Below are 22111 nucleotides of genomic sequence, written 5' to 3' on the forward strand. Positions count from 1 at the left end.
TAGTAGACGTTTCACGTTCGTTTCTAGATCAGTGATAGTTAAACTAATGTACAAGCCACAACCAAAAATTGTGTCACTAGATAAATTTGGGGGTCACAAGACTCTTAGGTCTTTTTAAAATGTGATTTTTATATCATGCTACAAATTGGTGTAGTAGTTTAGTTAATGATAGTATATGTTTTTTAATATTTGATTAAATAATCAGATTAAAAATTAAGATAAAAGTACAGTAATAAAACAAGATTACCAGGCAAACTAAATGCATCCGTGCTAGATCTAGAGATGGCAGTGCGGCTGTATAATTCAAGTTCTCAAATTTTTTTCTTATTTTCTACAGAGAGAGAAACTAAGGCGAAGGGAGACAGAGGTTCAACTTGACTCAATGAAGCATCCCAATACATTCTATAATTCTCCAGGGGGATACTCTAGCCCAGTGCTGCGGCATACAGAACTATCCCATAATAGCATGGATTCTGATAGTGGAATAAGGTATGTTTTTAGCTCCGATTATGAGCTCTAGGAAACTGGCTGTGGGATTGAGTAATAGATCTTTTTTGTATAGGTGACTGTGATTAATTAATAGGTCATTTTTGTGCTGAATGCTTAATAGATCCTTTTTGTATCTTTTTGTGCTGATCTTTTTTGTATGGGAGGCCGTTAGGGCCAATTGTTATTATTATTATTAGCTCCGATGAGAAACTCTAGAAACACTCGGCTAAACCTAACTTGTTGTTACCAGAACTTTAAAAGCTGCTAGCATCGCCAGTTTTGAAAGATGTGCAAGAAATTTTGAACACATAAACATTCGTGGCCCTTTTTTTATGTTTGGACCCCAGGGTACCTTATACACCTACAAAACAAAACAGGGGTTTCAGCAAGGACTGTACATTACTGCCATAACCACAAATAGGACACGTCGCATGGATGGCGCGGTCCGTTAACGATGTTCTAAGGAACCAAAGGTCGTGATTTCGAATCGCGTCTTGGTATTCAATTTTTTTTTTTTCAAATTTAAGACATTTTAATTTTGTACAAATGAACATTCTAATTATATAAAAAATTCCGTCTCACTATACTGCCCTCATCGGAGAATTTGAGATTACAAGGCCTTGTTTTTAAAGTGTTTATTCCAAGCATTATCATTTGGAATTAGTCATTTGAATGTGACTAAGTTTTAAACTTGCTTGTCACAGTTTTTCCAATAGGACAAAGTCCCCCGTTGGTCACAGTCCCCTTCTGATGATGGCTAGGGGTGAGGTCAGTCCCCAGACATCAACCAAGATTGATGGCCTATCACTGAGGAGTATGAAGGATGCCATGTATGAGAGTGAGAAGAGGCGTGTCGCGCTGATGGACAAACTCAGAGAGGCTCAGGAAACTTTACAGGTAAGAATATTATAATGTCAGACACATAAAATTTAACTATTATTATTTATCAATGGCATTATCATTATTATGTTGTATTGTCCAGTAAATAACAGATAATATTCAAAGGATAAATCTATAGTATTTTTTAAAATGATCAAATAGATTGAAACATTGAATCTCAAAATGTGTCGGTCTTTTTTCGGACTTGCTGTCTTTTTGTTTCATTTAAATCTATAGTGTTGATATCGGGCTGTAACCTTGCATCACACTCAATCTCAAAAGAACAGTTCATGATAATGTTTATTTTCAGTTTTGGTGAGAGGATTTATATAAATCAAGCTCTCTGCCATTTCTCTGTGTTATTGGTAAATATTAGACACCACTAGAAATAGCCATATTTTTGACTTTTTAGTTTTATTTTTATCTAGGTTTAATTCTTGGTTTCATTTGATATGAATTTGTAATTCTGTTACTTATTATCAGATTTTCCTAAATATCATAAAATAAAATATTTTAAACACCTGAAACTGCCCCTTTAAGATTTGATTGGTTTAAAGTAAGCATGTGTTCTCATCTCATGGGTAGCAGGCCTTGTTTATCATGAAATATATTGTAACTTGTTTTGTAAATTTTGTTTAGTTACAGACAGACCAGCTACGTGAACATGAGGCAATGTTGACCGATAAACAGAACACTGTTCAGGCCCTAGTGACAACTAATGAGGTATATTGTTTTTATATTTTTTTTGTGATTATTTTTTATTTGTTATCCATTTTTAGTTATCTTTTTACAATGTTGTTCTTCACAATTTTTATTTTTTTATTTGCTTATAGATTAGTCAACTACTGTACAATCTGAATGTATTTTTATTAACCCCATGACAAAAATTGTCAGATTGGTATCCAATATGTAATATAAAGTGTTTTTATCTGAAATACTGTTCACTTTGTGCTTTGGATCATTTTATGAATTAACACTGTGTAAAATATCTTAATAATATTGTTTGATGGTGTTTATTAGTTTGCAATTTGGGAAACTAAATTTTTAGATAGTAGTTAATGGGTAGCCGACATCTGAAAATCTGCCTCTTGCATTTAATGATAGTGCATAGCTTCCATTTTTGTTTAGATTATCACATCATCACAATTTCAGAGTGCTAATTAGTTACCACATGCGAATGCTTAGTTGCATGTTACAATGACAACTGCCAAAGAATTTCTGAATAAGCAGTACATCATGCAAAATCTGGTACCAGAGTCTAAAACTTTAAATTTTCATGTCCAACATTTAAATGAACTCTTTTCACATGTGTGGTCATTTTGTAAAGTATCTGGTACTGCTTTGATTTTGGCAAGTTGAATGAGGATAGCGGTATTCTTTTAATATTTCTATCTTTAATAGTCAACCTTGGGCAACCGGTTTTTTATTCAGTAAATATATGTTGCCGAATTTTCATTGTGATGATACAACTGCTATTGGCTTTTTTTGGGTATTGTGGTTACTAATCTTGCTTTTATATATTTTTTTTTGCATTCACTTATTTTAGTCTCTACAACAGAAAATAATCAATTTACAAAGACAATCAGATGTGAATGAAGTAAGTCGGAATGAAACAGACAAGAAAAAGGAAGTACTACAGCGCAGGTGAGAATAATGTATCCCATTACTCAGTGGTGTAACAACGAATTACAGGGCCCGGGGGAAAATGTTGGGCCCACATGCATTTTAGTAAGTGATTGCGGGTGTCACGAAAGTCCATGATGGATTCCTTCACAGTAGAATATCAAACAATACCGTAGCCTGTTTTTATTATTACAGTATAATTTGATTCATATTTTCAGTGAATTCTAATAGCCCTTATATCATTTTTATGTCGAACTATTTAAATTCAATTTGTAGTGGAGCTTTGAAACGTTTTGCATCAAGAATTGATATTGACTCCCCGAGAGTGCTTAGGTATTACACCACTGTTTAAAGCCCCTTTAGAAAGCGAATTTGGAAGAAGATAATTAAAGATTGTGTGAGTTTGAGATGGGTAGCATTTGGAAGTTTGTGTGACTGATTGTGATGTATGAACCTTAAGACAGAGATTTCAATGTATAGGTTTTTTGAGAGTTGATTTCTTTTTATTCTAGGGTTGATGACTTAGACCAGAAGTTGAAAAGTCTGCAAACATCCCATTCAACCATACAGTCAGAGCATCGTCAGAGGGAGGTGATGTTGGAGCAGACTACACTTACTCTTAAACTTGTTGAAGAAGAGAATGATCAATTAAAACAAGTAAGTGATAAGGCCCAACACTAAAATAGTGCGCAAGCTTAATAAATTCTGAAACACTTCTAATTGAAAGATGGCCACTTTTTCACACTGTTTATTTCCACACAGAAGTGTAAGTTTGTGCATTGTAGGCCGGCCAATTGTAATGTGTGTTACTAATGATTTGCTAGTAAAGTACATACCAAACCAAATAATGGATTTTCTCAGTAAAAATGTTGTTTATCAGCTAAAACCTGAAGTGTCCTGATCTGTGTCTTATTAATAGTCAACTTATTTGCTTTATTAATGACCTATTAAAATGATGACGGGATGTGTTACTTGTGCAAATTGTGTCTTGCTTCCAGACTAGAGATACAATGCTGAAGGAAGCATTAGCCTTGAGGGAATCACTTCAAATGTCGCGTACAAAATGTGAAAAGTTTAAGGTGGAGCAGAAGGAGCATGAAGGAATTCGGCAGGTAATACAAATCAGAAAAATATTGTCACAAAATCCAGTAATGTATTTATTGATCATTAAATTTCATCAAGTATACACAGAAATAAGTTCATTTTTCAAACTCTTGTTAATGATGATTTCAATAATTTCTTACTATGTTTTTAGAATTGTAACTTGTTGACTTCAAAGAACATGGAGATATCATCAGAGTTGTTGGAGAGTCAAAGCATAGTTAATGAACTTAGGAATCAGTTGCAATTTATTGAAGGAGACAAAATGAAATTAATTCAAGTAAGTGGTAGTTAATGGAACAGCCTATGTGGGTGTTTGCTTTTGTTAGTCTTAGGATATTTCTCTGTGTTTTATTTCTGCTTCCAAGACTTTGCATTTCAAGCGCATAGAGACAAGTAATATACTGCCATTATCATTACCATTAATGGAACAGCCACAGGTCATTTCAATTTATTAGTTTCATTAAAGAGTATAGAAATGTAAGAGGTCCGACTCTTGTGGGTTCATTGGAACGTAATCCTATTTCAAAAAGCACTACAGTGAAGGAACGTGTCCTTCAAAAGACGAGTTTCGAGCAAACTCTTCAAATTCTAATGGGGCACCCCCCTATCTTGTAGTAGTACTTTTTTAAAATTTTCAATTTGTGCATAAAAAATGAGGGCAGTCGGACCTTCTGCAATTCTATGCTCTTTCGTCTCATAAACAGTTAAGCATCACAAATAAGAGCAAAAGTGATAAAAAATGATCTTTTTATTCTGGAACTTTTTTAACTGTGAAGGAATAAATCCTGAATATTTTTTGATAACATCTTCCTTATGGATATGTCACAAGCGTGTGTTTTTCTTTAAGGAACGAGACTCATTTCAAAGTCGTGCAGTTGATCTTGAAGAGACATGCTCTGACTTGAGTAATAAACTTGGCACAGCATCAAACACCAAGGAACGACTGATACAAGAAAAAGTGGATCTCCAGCAACTTTTGAAGTATGCAGGATTTGAGAAAGAACAAATATTAACGGTAAGATGATGTATATTTATTGTGTAACAGTAGCATTGCTAAGTGCAATATTAGTAGTAGCAGAAGCATAGAAGTAGTATCAGCAGCAGTGTTAGTAGCAGCAACATAGTTGCAACATCAGCAGAAGTAGAAGCAGCAGGAGTAGCACATGTATCAGCCAAAGTAATAGAAGCTGTAGAAGTGGCAACAGCAGAAATATGATTTTTTTTAATCGATATTAAGAATTTTCAATGCTTTGATCATAAGGACTGTGAGTTAGGTCTGTAATTATTATTATTGTTATTATTTTCATGCTTTCAAGGCTAAAAAAGAATTGGAGGAACGGGTAGAAGAGTTTAGGACATCGTCTCATAGATTGACCAATGAACTAAGAGATGCTCAACAAGATAAAGAGAGATTGGAAAATGAATTGTCAGCGGTGAAGAAGGTATGACATGCATCCATCTAATGAGTTCTTTAGTTAATCATAATCGCCATGGAACTCTTGTTCTACCTAATTTTAGATTAACCTCTGATAGTGAGGCATTCAAGATCCTCCTTAAAACTTATCTCTTTAATCAATAATTCATCTTATATCTTTAATTGTCAGTGACAAATAAAAGTTTATACAAATTCTGCAGTTTATTATTTATTAGTATCATCATCATCATCATCATCATCATCATCATTATTAAATTATTACTTTTGTACCTATATAATAGGTTGGAGAAGGTCTATCATCAGAATTATCAACAGTTAAAAAAAATTTAGAAGCTACAGAGGAGGAAGAACGACAACTTCAATCAGAGAAAAAGTCGGCCCAGCAACAGAGTGCATACTGGGAAAACGAAGTGAAAAGACTTACTGGAGAAAGAGACTCCTACAGCAAGGTATATATTGAGAAAATTTTTCATATATTATTTTATATATTATTAGTATTTTTATATTTTTTAAATATTTTTTTTTATTTGTTTGTATTTATTTATTTTTTATATATATATTTATCGCAGTTTTATCTAATTTTATGATTATTATTATTATTTGTTATTGTTGCTGCTGTTATTTATTTTATTTATTTTTGTATCTGTTGAAACATGTTTTCAATATCTTAGAGTGTGGATAGACTACGTCTTGAATTAGACCGAGAACGAGATCAGAACTCCGAACAGAGTCATCAACTTCGAGAAAATGTTCGCTTGATACGACAAGAAAGAGATGAGCTGCAGACAAAGTGTCAAGAGCTAGAAACTGTAAGATTGTAATACTTCTCAAGTATCTCAGATTTTATCTGACATGATTTATCTCAATGTTATTTATTGTACCAGCATTAAGAGTACATTTTTGTCTGCTAGACTCAACAGATAAATGTTTAATCAAATATTTATCATGTATGTTTGTTTAGTTATCATTTCACCAGTAAATTGTTATACGATCACAAGAACTGTGGTAGAGTGGCTCGATTGCTTAGCAGCAACAAGTGTTGGTTGTTTCTGTCTCACATCAGCACGCATCAACCTCTTGGTGTACATCCAAATGGTGATCAAATTAACCATGTAAAATAAATTAAGGTAATCTGTAATGTCGTTGAATCATAACATATTTTTATTATGATACTTGTTTGTAATTGTTTTACAGAAACACAAGAAAGCCAACAGTGACCTCCATCAGGCAACACTCATCCACCAACAGGAGCTAGATGACTGGAAATCATCCTGTGAACAACTTACAAACAACATAAGTGAGAAGAATGATGAAATATTGATGCTAACAGAAAAAATGGAAGAAGCAAGTGAGAAGGTAGGCATCTCCAGGAAATCCTTATATTCAGCCAGTAACTATTCCCACTATAGTATCTGTACTGATATTTCTTGTCATTGTACCATAGCAGGCCTCATCTTGTCAGTGCTAGATCACCACTTCAAAGCATGGTGTAATAGGCCTAATGGTAGTGCCAGCCTTACAATCACATGACAAAGGTTTTCACAGACACCAATGGACAATCAAAATCAGTTTTATAAAAATCATTGACATATTGACTCTTATTGCAGTTGAATGAATTGCATGGTGAGAACTCTGCATATAGAATCCGCCAGGAAAACTTTGATGACTACGAAAGAGAAATTGACCGTCTCCAGGAGAGACTCCAGGAACTGACCAATCAGCATGCTGAAGACCAGCAAGTCATCTCTTTGCTGGAGATGCAGAAGAATATATTAAGCAAAAACCAAGTAGGTTGAAAAAAATTGTTTTTACCGATGAGAAAAAATTTTTTGAATGTGAATGCAAGATGGAATATTTTATTGCTTGATAAGGCAAGACTTTTTTAAACCTTGTTTAGCGAAACCCTCCAACCACCAATAATTGTGATTTTGAATAAAAATAAAATTTTATTTTTGGCCAATTAGTGCACCCTCTGCCACAAACAATGGAAATTTCAGGAAAAAATAAATTGTTTTATTTATTTTTATTACACCCTCCGCTCCCCTGAAATCTCCAAAAATAAGAAAGATTATATTTCTTCCTTTAATTATATAAATTTAAAGAATTTATCAATCTCATACTACTGTTTACATTCGTCAATAAAATGTTATGTTTATTTTCTTCTCTGCCTAAATGCTTTTGGCAAATCATTTTGCTAAATCAAAAAACAATATTTATTTTTTCTACACTCCTCTGACTATCTTTGAAAAAAATAAGTTCGTTAAACAAGGTATTAAATGCCATCTGTGACCTATTAACCATTTCTTATTCTTATTCTTTATTCGCCAAAAAGCAAAGTACAATACATTGGTCGCATACATACAGAATACAAGTACAATAAATTGAATGAGTCAGCAGGAACACAGAAGCGAAGTAAATCATTATACCACAAAGTCTGTGAACCTCACTCATCCTGTTGAACGTAAATACAATATTATAAATAAAATAGGTCAATTATAATAAAATAAAACAAAATTAACAAAATACAGAAAGCAATTATCTAAGTAAGTAGAATACAAAATATAAAAATATTTTTAAAAATACAGGCTGCTTAATGTGTAACCCTTTCTTACTTCTATAATTTTTTTAATTTCTGGGCACAAGTACTGCCAATATGAAATCTTAGCTGCAACCATAATACTTGTGTTTACTTCTAGGTCTCCTAACAAAAATTGTTATCTGTATCTTGCTTCTTTTTGCCTATATTATAAAAAAATGTATAATTCTAATATTTTGATATTACAGTCATCTGCAGGCAACAAATTGAACTCAGATCATCTTAAAGCTGAGGTCGAAAGGTTAAAAGCAGAACTCCAACTATCACAGTAAGGGCATCCATTATTTTGACAAATCTGCTTTTCACAACTATCCAATCAGATCCAGTCTTAATGATCCAATCAAGTGTTTGTGTTAGGTATAATAATCTTTCTACTTTGCATGATTTTTCTCTCTTTTTCAGGGACAAGATGATAGAGTTAAGGGCAGAGATTGATCGAACCCAGAGCACAGAGCAACTGCAATTTATTCGGCCGTGCAGCAAATGTGAAGAATATTTGGAATCAAATGCAAGACTACGGGAAATCAACAAAATGATGACAGACAGGGTGTCAAAGGTCAGAGCTAGTCTCATAATGTAATTCTTTTGGAAAGACATGATAAAATAAATGATATGAAATTTTCAAACCTCTTTAATCATTTTTAACAGAATTTAACAGTGATATAATATGACACAAATAAATTTAAGACTCTTATAGCATCAGGGAGAACGCAAGGTATAAGGAACAGATAAAAACTAACAAACAAAATTAGTTTATTGTCACATAAACATGCAGAACAGCCATTTCACTTCCTCTATCCTTTTTAATGCAGGTTGAAAATGATGCTGAGATGAGCAGCAAACGAGCATCGGAAGCCAGCCATTTTAAGGCAAAGTCTCTAAGTCTTGAGGAACAAATTGATACGCTTCAAGACTTAAATCTCAATCTTAGCAAACAAGTTGCCAAACTTGAGCTGGAGAACCTACAGATGTCAGAAAGGGTGGGCAAAGCTCAAGAAGTCGGACTACGCAATAATGACCTTGACGAGCAAAACCAGACGCTTCAAGAATTAAACAAGATGTTGACTAATAAGGTAGCTTATTAAATATTTTTCTAGTGATTAATAGTGGAGTAACTATAGATGTTTCCTGTTCTCCTCTTACAGCATATCCCAGTTGTTGGTTGAACTGGTGGTACAGTAGTTACTATGTGTGCACTAAACTGTGAAGATGCTCTTATATTCTTTGGTTTCTGATTCTATTCAATCTCTGTTCTAAGTGTATTTTATTTGGAGGGCTGAAATTTTAGTATAGTTGCACATTAACTCCTGTCCAACTCGCTTTTCCTACTACTGCAACATGCTGCATGTTTCTTGTGTTGGGAATGTTCTTACTGGTGAGTGATCTTTCTGTGCTCCCACTCGTTGGTACTTCCTGCCAGCTAATCTTAAAAGTTTATCCAGTTCTTAATAATTTTTTACCCAACTTAAACTTGCCTTTTTTTGCGAATGATGTTTTTATCAGCAACTGTTCAAACTACAGTATTCTCTAGTGGCAAGTTTTAAACTTTCATAAACTCTTGTTATTGAATGTGTATCATTAGCCAGGGGTGGCGCCAGGATTTGCTCAACGAGGGGGGTGCGATGCCCCGACGAAGGGTCAGATTTCCCTGACGAAAGCAAAGTGGGCGTGGTCGAGTTTCGACTAAAAGGTGTTGAAAGTGGTCCTGGTGGCGAAGCACCCGAAAATTTTGACAATTTAGGGGTTTCAAAGGCTTATTTAATCGATTTTATAGTCCACTAATATGTAGAAAATACATATAATTTTTTTTTCTCCCCGACGAATATTGCTTTTTCTCCCCACCGGGGGGGGGGGCTGTCCCCCTTGGCCCCCCCTGCTGGAGCCACCCCTGTCATTAGCTCTAGTGCTCTCTAAATGTTGTGTTTTTCTAGACATTCAACTAGATTGTGCATGCAAAGATAAAAACAGCACCTAGCATTGGAATCTTTTTTGTGAGATTTCTGTCTATTCAACTTCTAGTACACTACTGCCTCCAACATGCTTATTTATGATGCATAACATTTTAATTTTTTTTTCAAAGATATCACGTTTAGAGCAAGAGCATCAATCGGTAAATCATGCTCGAGAGAGGGAGCTGTTTGAGCAGAACCAAACGCTAACAGATATTAATCAAATGCTCACAGAAAAACTGTCAAAAATGGAACAAGAAAAGAAGGAGCTTGTTATGAATCAGTCAAAAGAGCCAGTGGTATCACTCAAAGAATTTGACAGGTAGAGTACAGGCTTGTATATGCAACACTGTCTCATGAATATTCACGATATAGTATGCTATTTTGAAATTTAACATATACTGTACTCCATATAATACAGTCTTAATTCATGAATATCTTTAAATTTATCATGCCCCCATCATGAATATTAAACACTTGCTATGCTCCGTCATACTTCACTTTTGCTATACTCCATCAAGAACATTCAACCCCCTTCAAGCACTCAACATGTACTATGCTTTATCATGCATATTCATCAAGCCTTCATGAATAGTCATTAAACATGTTTCAGGATTGATCGTGAAAAGGATAAAGTAAATGCAGACATGGAGACCCTGAGACATGAGTATGAAGACTTACAAGAGAGACACAAACAATTTGTTTCTGAACATCTATCACGAACACTGGAGACATCTAACACAATGTCCCCAGAGTCTAAGGGTAAGATAAGAGGATCTATTTTATCTTGTGTAGTAACACTGATAATGATATGTAATCATGACACATTGCAGAATGTAATTATCTAATATCATTGCTCTTCTTAACTTCCATCCAATTTACTAGTTGCTATTGAATCTAATTTTTCGGTGAATTGCTTATATAACTCACAAGACGCAGATGAAAATAGTTTGGCAGGAATTGGAAATGGTATTTTATATGTGCATTAGTAGTATATGGTTATGTAGAATAGAAATGTAACATAACTGATTTTGTGGTTGTAACATACTATTGATTATGGTAATGTGATAATGAGGGTGTTGATAATAATATAAAAAAGTTATGGTGATGATGATGGTAAAGATAACAATGATAGTGGTGATGTGGATTGTAAAGATAACTATGATAAAAAGAGGATGCTGGTGATGGTTAATATAAATTATATTTTGGTATTTATATTAATGTGGTTATTTTCATTTTTGTTTAATATATTGTTATTTCTGTTGTTATTATTATTACTGAAATTTTTGTATACAAAACAATTTTTTTAGGAGCTCACCCTCTAATGTGATTTTTGCTTGCTGCTTTGCCAAAAATTAATAATACGTTTGATATTTTTCATTGGTTTATATCATTATCAGCAGCTATATACTTGGTGTATAGGCCTATTTTTCTATGTATTATTTTTATGTTTAGCTTAGCATTGTTATATCGCTTTTCTTTTTTCTTATGTAATTAACTTTTTCATGTAAAATCATTCACGCCTTACCCATTACACTTTTAGGTGAAAATAGACGGAGATATAGTATTGCCAAGGAACACAAGCTACATATGTGACCATCGTTTGGTTAAAAGCCTAAAAAATTCACATTGCAACATTTCCAGTGGCCTCCACATCATATATTATGCAATTATTGATTTTTGAGTACTCTATATAAAATAGAAGCCGAAATTTTTGAGGAAAATAATGGCTCCTAAGTTTTCTATTTGTGTACAGTATTACTTGACTATAATTGCTTTTTAAGTCAGTTTAGAAGTCCATCACCTTTTTTTTATGAACCTTTAATCAAACTGCTGGTTTTAAAGCGGTTGCTATATTAAACTGCCGGTTGCGGTGACCGGTTGCTCAGTGATCAATAAATTAACTGAAATAATTCAATGTTTACAATAAATTTAAATCTGTAATGTTTACCAGGAGGTTAGGCCTACCTAAACTACATCAACAACAATCAATTTTCTTCATCATATCTTGAAAAAGCTGCAAAGATTGTCAGTCACTGCAACCTGGCAGTTTGATTTAATATATAGCCCAAGCATAATTATATGAAACAAAGTGATTGACTTATAAAGGAATTATAGTCAAGTCATTTTGAACCCTATAGAAAATGGAAGCCTTAGGAACCATTATTTCCTTCAAAAATTGCCTTTAGACCTCCAGGCTTCAGGCAATTTTTTGAGGAAGTAATGGCTTCTATGGCCTGTATTTTTTCTAGGGTCCTCAAAACTTGACTATAAATGCATAATACAGGCAGGGCATACCTTTAAATTGATCTGGCTTGTAAACCAACTCAACATATTTTGTTTTATAAATTATACATATAGCATTTTTAATCCAGCTTTTTTTCTAACTATTCCTATTATTATGTTTGAACTTTGGCTTAATGCTTGCATTGCAATTCAGAGGTTTGGTTCAGTTTTAGAAATTTTTTTTTTTTTTCCTGAGCCGACAACATCATATAAAGATATGTGCTAACAGTTTATTAAATCCTTTACTTAATAATTTGCACTTAATATCTTTCAATTAAAGTATTTCTTAATATTGTGTGTTTTGTATAATATACAGTAGTGTGTGGACGTACCATTTATAATGTGTACCTTTGTTTTACAAGAGAAGCTTCAATAAATATTATAATAGAATAAATGTTTTGACTGAAAAGTAGGCCATGCATAGTACTGTACTAGTAATCTATACCATAGTATAATACATACTCCAAGTATCGAAATGCATGCCATCATGTCGGGATTCAATATTTCAACATTAATTATGTCATCATATAATAATCTATACCATTAATTTTTAATTCAGTATTCCCAATGTTTTTAAAATTTAGATATCTACGACTCTGAGATGCGCAAATTGAAGACCGAGAATGAAACACTACGAAGGCAGAACGACCTTTCGCACAGTCAGACCGTGATTGCAGACAACGCTCGAAAACGGGCTGAAGATAGAATTCGTAAGGCACTTCGCTTTCAATTAGCTCCAAATAAGAGTAATAACCAGAGAAAAAGCTCAGAAAATGGCGAAGAATCTTAGTAGAGAATTTAGTCCTCCTTGTCAGGTTATCAAAACTTAATTTTGTTTATCTGTTTAAAGAATTCTATTTTCACTTGACAACAAACACACAAATTTAGGGTGTAGACACACACTGCTTCATATGAAGGTTTGCATGACTGGCATTCTTTTTATGTTTGCATCAGGGATATTTGGTCAATATCTTGATAAAAATTTTTGTAGTTAAAAAATTTGAAATTTTAGTGGGGTTCTTTTGAGGTTTTTTTTTTCCCGGATATATATCTTCACATAATTTTGATAATAATTTTATGGGGAAAAAACACAGAAAGTGGTAGTCTTGTCACAAGTCACATGTTGCAATACTCATTTTTATTATGGAAACTACTTTTTAATTTAAGATCTTGATATGACTAAGGAGATAACAAGCACAAACTCTGATTTGCTTATCTTTTTTGGGGAGGTTTTTTTGGTTGTGATGTAGTTAACATTATGATCCCATATGTCTGCTAAAACAGTGTTTGTCAAGAGTAAATGCATGGGCATAGAGAATGTTAATGTACTGCTTCACAATTATTGGAAAGGATGAGTCTACTACATGACTGCATGTTGAAATGTTGACTCACACTAAACCATCATGTGATCAGGACTGTCATTTTCATGATCATATTTCTTGCTGTTGCTAAACACATTTATTTACTATACCAAGTAGAATTGAAGTGAATTTTAAGCAAATTAAAAAAATACCTCTTAAACATTCCGTTTAGACAGCACATCCACATATACGCTAATTTGGTACTTATTGCCTACAATTTATGTTCCTTGGCCTACTTGTACATATATTTTAAGTTTGTTGCTTGCTTTTAAAGGGTTTTGTGTGATAATCACATGATTTTAGCTAATGCTATCTGCCTTTTTCTTCATTATTTATTATTTATGCATCACCTTGTTTTTCTCATTAAATACATCTTAATATTTGTCATGAAATGCATCTTTATACTGAGTATTTTAATAATTACATCAAATGCTAGGACAATGAACTATTTGATAATCAATATCATGATTGTTAGTAATTTAGTATAATGAATTAGATTTTTTGAAAGAGAATTTTATACTTTTAATATATCTTTTTTTCTCGCATAACATACATTAAAATTTATAAATATTATGTAAATTTTGTGTAGCCAAATCTTTTTTTTTTATTAGACAACAACTTTATGCACTACATAATGAAAAATAAATGATAATGATAGCAATAAAAATAATGATGATGATAACAATATTGAAAATAATAATGATAATAAAATAGTAATTTATACTATGCCAAGGGATACAAGATGTTGGTAATGTTAATTAGTAATTAATAATTATAATATTAATAGTAATAATAAATTATTATAATGGAATTCCATGTTTTATATGTTAGAATTTCTAAGGTAATTAATACATTTCCAAGCATCATTTGGATGTTAATATGGTATGGCTTTCATATTGGTGCTTTCTAAAATTTGGTTAAAGTAGGCCTATAATGTATATATAATCATATATTTATTCATTTTAATATATTTATTTTAACAATGTTTTTGGAAGGCGGACCGTCCAGCTGAAGCTTCATTATTTCCTACAGGGTTTTAAAAATGAGATTTTCTATGTAAAAATCACAACTGCAATTTTAAAATTCATATTTTCTATGCAAAGATCACAACATAAAAATATCTGGAATTTTTATTTTTAAGTAAATAGAAAAAAATGTTTTAATATGAAATCTTCAAATATTCCTGTAAATATGAATATTTTTGTTGACAATGATAAATGTTGCAATCATTAACTATCAATCAATCAGTCAATCACGGTCAATCAAAATCATGTGATACAATTTTAATCAATCATTTTGATTCCAATCAGTTTTAAAATCAGGATATATTCATATATGAATATAGCTTTATTATGTATATGATAGTCACTGCTGTAAGACCATAGCTATAAACCAGTCTTAGCTAAGTAAGATCATAGCTATAAACCAGTCTTAGCTAAGTAAGATCATAGCTATAAACCAGTCTTAGCTAAGTAAGACCATAGCTATAAACCAGTCTTAGCTAAGTTCTTAATGTTTATTTAAAAATAGTATATTTTTGCTTTTAGATAGAAAATTAAGTTTTCTATATCCTCATTAATATTTTGTCCATAAAGGAAGCTATCTTGCCAGCTTATATTCCAATTACAATTACACCCTTCTTCACGCATGCTAAAAATGCAGTGGCGGTGCTACGGGGAGACAGGGAGAATTTCCCCCCCCCCAAAAAAAAAGGGGAAAAAAACCCCCTGAGAATTCAGAAGCTGGTGCCACCACTGTAAAAATGTATGGCCAGTTACCAGATTATACTGCAATATAACAGTAGTCTGTAATCATAAAAGAGTTAGCAAGAATGCAGTGTAGTGTAATGTTATATTGCATTACAGTAATGGTAATAATAGTTGGATTTTGGTATCCCTTGGATTACTACAGAATATTTGATTTCAAGCTTTAGGTATTTTAGTTGTTTGCTATTTTGTAGATCAGGGGCGGATTTAGAGGTGGGACGGGTCGGCCCTGGCCTCCCCCCTTTTTGAAAGTCAAAAAAAAAGAAAAAGAAAGAAAAAGAAAAAAATGATCGCCCAGAAGGCCTCAGAGGTTATTTTCGGGCATCTAGAACACGGAGATTTAGCAGAGGCATGCCCGGATCGCTAGGGTATTCTTATCTCGATCAGCCCCACTTTTAGCTCTCCCCCTCCATTTTTGGACATCTCTGGATCCGCCCCTGTAGATTACCTTTGAGGATGGTTATTTATACCATATTTTTGTTGTTGCTTTGCTTGAGTTTTTGTCTGTTCTGCAAACACTCACAAAAAATGTATGATTTTTTTTGTCACCATTTGCTGAAATGTCAAAATGACTCACTTCAAATAAATATATTTCTGAGTGACTTATGAATGCTGTTTTCTAACTTCATTGGCTAATAGTATCATCTACATTCCATTATACATTTAATCTATTTATAATAATCTTTAAATAATTTCATTTTGTTTCTATAATGTAAATTATGTACGATTCTTCGTAAATAAACCAAATTTTCATTCCCAGAGTTTTGATCCGATATCGGTTTTCATTAGGCACTGCAGCTAGCAATTGTTTGTCACACAGGACATCAAGTCAGGAATGCTGCTGGCACTCATTCTCCAGATATTTGTTGACAGGCGTGTGATATGTCTGATGTGGGTGTTTCGAACCATGGGGCTGACTAGAGCCTAGGTCAGGGTACATAGAGAAAGTTATTATGACTTAGTGTGGCCTAAAATTGTGCTTTCAGATCGCATAAGGGATTGGCATTCAAAATAACATGATTTGGTAGGCAAATTAGTATTTTTGGTCTGACGACCTTGTACCATCGGACGACGGGGGACTAGGCGACACAAGAAACATCAAGAAATTGTTAGTCGCAGTCCCTGATGGAGATCAAACCAAAAGTATGATCAAAATAATTTCAATTGACTTTATTCACAAAGAATCTTGCATAGTTTAATGATAATATTTAATGTTTTGAAATGGTATGTTCTTGATTACCAGATTGGTAATTCTCAAAATTATGTTACACTTTACTTAAGGAAAATTCAGTGGTTACTTAAAGTGTAAGTGCTATTATTTAAGCTTAATCAAGAATACTCAAGAATTCACAGCTTGTATTAATGCACGAACTACCAATAATCTTTAATATCTACTCAAAAGCACTGATTATCAATAGTGATAGATTCATCATCTTCAAGATGTTAGATCCTGTAAAAAGTGTTTTGATATGTGCTACCATCAATGAGTATACTGCCCTCCTGCTTACAATTTTCTTCAATTGTTAACTCCCTAACTTGCCGAAATATCAGGTAAGTATCAATCATGTTAACAATATATCCATGGGCTTAAGCGGAACACTACCCATTTAATTGGTTTTATTTACTAACCAATGTAGAATTTATAGTTAATTGTTTTTCTGATATTCCATTCATTTTTCATCAGATTCCATTGTCTCCAAAACATTAGTTTTGTCATGTCCATCATCTGTCAGTAGTTTTAGAGTAATTTCTAAGTATTAATCATTATTTTAAGTTATTTTTATTAATGTTTTTTCTGGTTAGATTTTCTAAACATATCTTCCATCACTAAAAATGAAAATCTAAATCATGTTGATTTATATAAATTATTTTATGAATTATTTAACAATTCATAGTTATACTGTATAATCATACATTTATTTAATATGCTACTGTGTGAATTTAGGGTTTTAGGATTTGTACTAAAGTACTCAAGTATTGATTCTGATAATTTAAATAATATAGCTTTTTATTTATTCATTTGGTATCATTGCCTGGGAGATGCAAAAGCAATTATTGTACTATAATACTATATAATAATTTATTATGGTTTATTCAAATACAAATATTAATATCTGTATCTGAATTCTAATTTTCAGATCAAACTGAACTCGCTTTAGCTGATTTGAGAAAATCATATGAATCGTCTTTATCTGGTAAAGCAAGCAACAAAGAAGAAATACTTAAGTGAGTTAAATTTTATACTCAAAAGATTTGTTTTGTGTTCATTGAAATTAGGGATAGCACCACTTTTTAATACAATCCCAAACCATGAGGTGTCCTGGTTATTAATTTATCAATAAGGGTAAGCCAGGCTATCTCTGTCTCAACAATTGTGTGATATGTAACAACTATTGTTTGCAGTGTTTATTGTAAAAGATAAACCATACTGGTAAATCCAGACATTATTTCCTAGTTCCAAAATGAACATTAACAAACTTACGTTAAATTTTGTATAATATATATGATGAGACAGAGGCCATATTATTATACAATGAATAAATGTCCTAGACTTTGTGTCTAGGAACGAATGTTCAACAAAATGGCGTACCGAAAGTTTAAAGATTTTGTTATTGATACTCACCATGCAAACCCGTAAGAAATAAATTTAATTTTATAAATGGTTTTTAATTTTATTAGAACCAAAGAGATAATAATAAATGTTACCTCATTGACCTTTCATCAGACTTAAACTGGACTAGTACTTGTAACATTTAATATCAACTCTTTGGTTCTAATAAAATGAAAAACTCTTTATAGTCATATACACAGAACCAGATGAAATTCTTCCATGATTGATCGACTTCCTAGTCCACATATCAAACGCCCTGAGCATCTTACATGTGCGCATGGATATGTGCACTATATAAAACTACACAATTATTATTATTATTATTATTATTATTATTAATAATATTATTATTAAAATTTAATTGTTGTTTAATTCAATAATTAATGTGCTTATTCATGATTTAATGGCCTTATGAAATTAGTTGTAAATCTAACTATTTTTGTACATTTGTAAGGTTGGAGGGTGAAGTTAGAAGTCAGGTGATCAAGAATGAGAGTTTGCAGCAAACCATCAGCAAACTTCAAGCTGAAAATAAACGTTTGGTAGATACCCAACAACAAAAACAAGGTTTCTTTAACTTTTGTTATTAAGATTTCCATATTTTAGAATTGATATTAATTATTTAATCTTATAAATTGAATTCTTTAGATTCAAGATTAGTTTGAAGGTTCTCGAAATAAAATAAATGATAGATGATTTATGCATGTACAGCAGACAATGATTCATAATGTTATCTCATTTTATGTTTCAAAGAAAACATTAGAATCGCAAGGTAAACATGAAATATCAATTTTTGCTTTTAACAGCAAATGTCTCACAATTTACAAAATGCTCTATAAGATTTAGGAAGATGGATTGTTTTAGTAATAAGAAAAACATTGTGCCTTTTCATTTTATTCACCAGCGCCACTCCAAATGGTTAGCTTATGAAAATATGCTTGGTTTGAAGGCCTTAAGCCCTTTATTTTTGCTTTATTTTTTTTTTCTCTAGTTGGGTAGCCTCTGATTTTAAATTATCATTTGCATACCCTGTTTAGATAAAGGCGAATGCCCTGATTGTAAGCGAACAAGGGTAGAGCTTGACTCCATACTCCAGGAAAAAGACTTACTGGAGGAAGAGAATGAAGAATTGAAACAAGATGTAGAACAACTTGAGTCACAATTAGATATAATGCAGCAAGATGTGGATAATAGGTATGAGACTGCTTATTTTTATTTTAGTTTGTAAAAATAAGTTACATAAATTTATTGACTCTGACTCACCAGTTTTTGGGTGCATCATCTGTCTAGAAGGTGTGCCCAGTACACACCTCCAATTGGCAGATGTCTGCTTGGAGATGAGAGAAAGGTATGATGCCAACAGACCAGATCACTGTTCATAGATGAGAATAATCTGCTCTCCAGCTGAAGGATGATGGTGTATGAAGAACTAAAGAGATTCAATCTCTTGTCCAGAACACTGTCAGTTTTTTAGAGAATTGAAATGTAATGAGGAAAATTTCAACTGAGGTGATTCATCTGATTTTTGACTGTAATTGTATTTATTATCAAGATGGGATACAGTAGGCCTGTTATGTTTTTTTGTTTCTCTATATACCTCTCAGGTCATTGCATCTGAAATCTGTGAGTTATGACACTAAGCCTAAAGATTCCTCTGATGGATCAACTGCCAGACATATATCATTTTCTGAGAAGACAATCCTAAAGGATTCTAATGTTAGCGTATCCAAACCAGAGATATCAAACTTTAGATCACAAGGATCTCCAAGACATTTAACTTCAGATCGCCGGTTATCAGAGAGGGAGATTAAATCAATTAAACAAAATAGTAGTCCAAGGAGATACTCAATGCAGGAGTTGGACCCATCTTTACCACTTTCATCCATCAAAGGGGTTAGAAGTCATACCAGTACCGAGAGGAGACAGTCGCAGTTGAGGGAACTCATGTTGCCAGCAAAGTTTGGGCGTAATGATCCAACCTACATGTCATCAGGGAGGTAAGGTGGTGGGGGGGTTTGAGGGGAAATCTTTGTGCTGTAACTTTATCCTCTTACTAAACCTACAGCAAGCCTACCCAATCACCACCAGAAGGACCCCACTGGAAATAAGTCTTCTTCAGACTTTTGTGGATTATCCTTGGTTTTTTGCACCGAAAAATCTATCCATCCATCTACTCATACTACTAATTAGCTATTATAAATGTGTAATAGAAATTTGAATGATAAGCTTTACACACTGTGTTACTTGCCATGGAAGTCACTTAAAAGCAGTAAAATAAGTGTCCTCTATTTCCCATTGGTGGTTAAGTTAATAAGAACAATGTTTTTCTTATACCCAGAAATACAGAATTTTATACACAATTTTCAAATAATTATTAATCACATCAAACATTAATAGTATTCTATTTTCATTCAGTATTCATAAAATATATCCATCATTCTAACACATGATTGCAAGATTACCTGCTAATCAAATGAATTTTGTCTATTTCCTTTTTCAGACGCATCAGTCTTCTTTTGTCTAGTCTTCCCAATTAAACTGTTTCCTACCTCAAATGTTTACCTCAATAATATCGATCAATCACATTGTTCTTCAGTATTAATCAAGATTCTGTAGATGATACATAGTATTTATTGCATTATCCAGCTTCTTGACATTTTACATCTCCCTGTTGTTATTAGGTGCTTTTCCATGTGCATATGTAGACCTGGTACTGCTGTTTTGATCACCACAAACTTTAGTTTTAACATAATAGATAATAAAGAATAACAAATCAAATCAAATAATTCTATTTAATTATATATAATATATATTTTTGGGGTTTTTAGTAATGGTATTTTCAATATCAAATGTGGTTATTGATGTATCACTTCTAAAAGTAAGTATTTCTTTTCAGCTCCTATGCAAGTCCCTAGTGCATGCTGCGTTGGTACCAATCATCTTCATCACCTCATCATTGCTTAGCATCATTCCTCAATGTCTGTTTGTCGCCTTCTACAATCTTCTGCATATTTCATAGCATCAATAGACATTTTCTAGTAGTTCAACACTCGGAAACTGGTACCATGGTGATATTATTCAGATGATGATGGATCATATAATTTAATATGATTTCTATATACCTCCATGGTTATTCAGTTTCCCTGCATGCAGAATTTAGTACTTTCATTGATTTGCTCTGGCAAAACTCTCTTTTTCAGCAGAGTAGATGAAACTTCTGCTTGTAGTTCTATTTCAAATACTGTGATCAATATATCAAAGATACCTGTGAGAATGTTGGATACGAGTAGCTTCTTGCAGCGACCAAACATCACAGCAGATGAGGCAGATTAGCAAGTGAATTAACAAGACTGGACAAGTGTTAGGATATTGAAACTTGAAAGGAAGAAACGGAGGAATAACAATCAACAACGGATTATAATCTGTATTTAAATTGCTTTTCGTGTCTATTACTGCCCACTTGCGGCAAGTAGACATTTTGCTATCATCTCCTATAAGTTGTAAGAGTAAATCTGGATGGAGGAATGATGGGTGCATCATAAGTTAAATAGAGATGAATAGTCTTCCAACAGTAAGCATATAAAATATAATGCCATCCCTAGATAAGACCTGTCCTAGAATAACTTAAAAGTCAACAATCTGTTACAAGTAGTAGATACACACTCCCGCTAGGAGCCTATTTTTGTTAATACTCTGTAGCATTCAATTGAAAATTAAAGCAAAAAACATTTTCCTCAACAATTAATGAATGTCAAAATAATTTTATTATGCTACACTTGGACCCTTCAATTTGCTGGCAAATGTGTGTGTGTGTGTGTATGTATGTATGTATGTATGTATTGTTTGTATGCCTTTTTCCAATTCCTTATGATTTAATCATTTTATATATTGTAATTGTTATATTTGAATTGATGTTGATATTTTATCCTGTTTTAATAAAATGTTCAAGGATATTTAAAAGCAAAGAAGCTGAGAAGAGTTGTTTTTTTGTTTCCGTCATAGTGCATTTTGG

General features: G+C 32.7%; 1 protein-coding gene across 1 annotated transcript in view; it reads left to right on the top strand.

Annotated features, from left to right (window-relative positions):
• LOC117109341 (centromere-associated protein E-like) overlaps window positions 1-22079 on the top strand; it is a 32442-nt gene extending 10363 nt beyond the window's left edge. Inside the window, exons 3-26 of the mRNA XM_033251640.1 lie at window positions 338-489; window positions 1194-1386; window positions 2008-2091; window positions 2915-3012; window positions 3504-3648; window positions 3990-4103; window positions 4247-4372; window positions 4943-5110; window positions 5412-5537; window positions 5812-5979; window positions 6202-6339; window positions 6725-6886; window positions 7138-7317; window positions 8315-8394; window positions 8529-8682; window positions 8939-9199; window positions 10207-10397; window positions 10689-10837; window positions 12946-13071; window positions 17627-17714; window positions 18554-18666; window positions 19137-19293; window positions 19704-20096; window positions 21300-22079. Coding sequence (XP_033107531.1) covers window positions 338-489; window positions 1194-1386; window positions 2008-2091; window positions 2915-3012; window positions 3504-3648; window positions 3990-4103; window positions 4247-4372; window positions 4943-5110; window positions 5412-5537; window positions 5812-5979; window positions 6202-6339; window positions 6725-6886; window positions 7138-7317; window positions 8315-8394; window positions 8529-8682; window positions 8939-9199; window positions 10207-10397; window positions 10689-10837; window positions 12946-13071; window positions 17627-17714; window positions 18554-18666; window positions 19137-19293; window positions 19704-20096; window positions 21300-21432 — 3699 coding nt within the window. The 3' untranslated portion in view covers window positions 21433-22079. The remainder of the gene's footprint in view (window positions 1-337; window positions 490-1193; window positions 1387-2007; window positions 2092-2914; window positions 3013-3503; window positions 3649-3989; window positions 4104-4246; window positions 4373-4942; window positions 5111-5411; window positions 5538-5811; window positions 5980-6201; window positions 6340-6724; window positions 6887-7137; window positions 7318-8314; window positions 8395-8528; window positions 8683-8938; window positions 9200-10206; window positions 10398-10688; window positions 10838-12945; window positions 13072-17626; window positions 17715-18553; window positions 18667-19136; window positions 19294-19703; window positions 20097-21299) is intronic.
• Window positions 22080-22111: the final 32 nt, after the last annotated feature.

The sequence above is a fragment of the Anneissia japonica genome, unplaced genomic scaffold (genome assembly GCF_011630105.1).
Source record: "Anneissia japonica isolate Jap-2015-1 unplaced genomic scaffold, ASM1163010v1 scaffold288010_len917306_cov203, whole genome shotgun sequence".
Lineage (NCBI taxonomy): Eukaryota > Metazoa > Echinodermata > Crinoidea > Comatulida > Comatulidae > Anneissia > Anneissia japonica.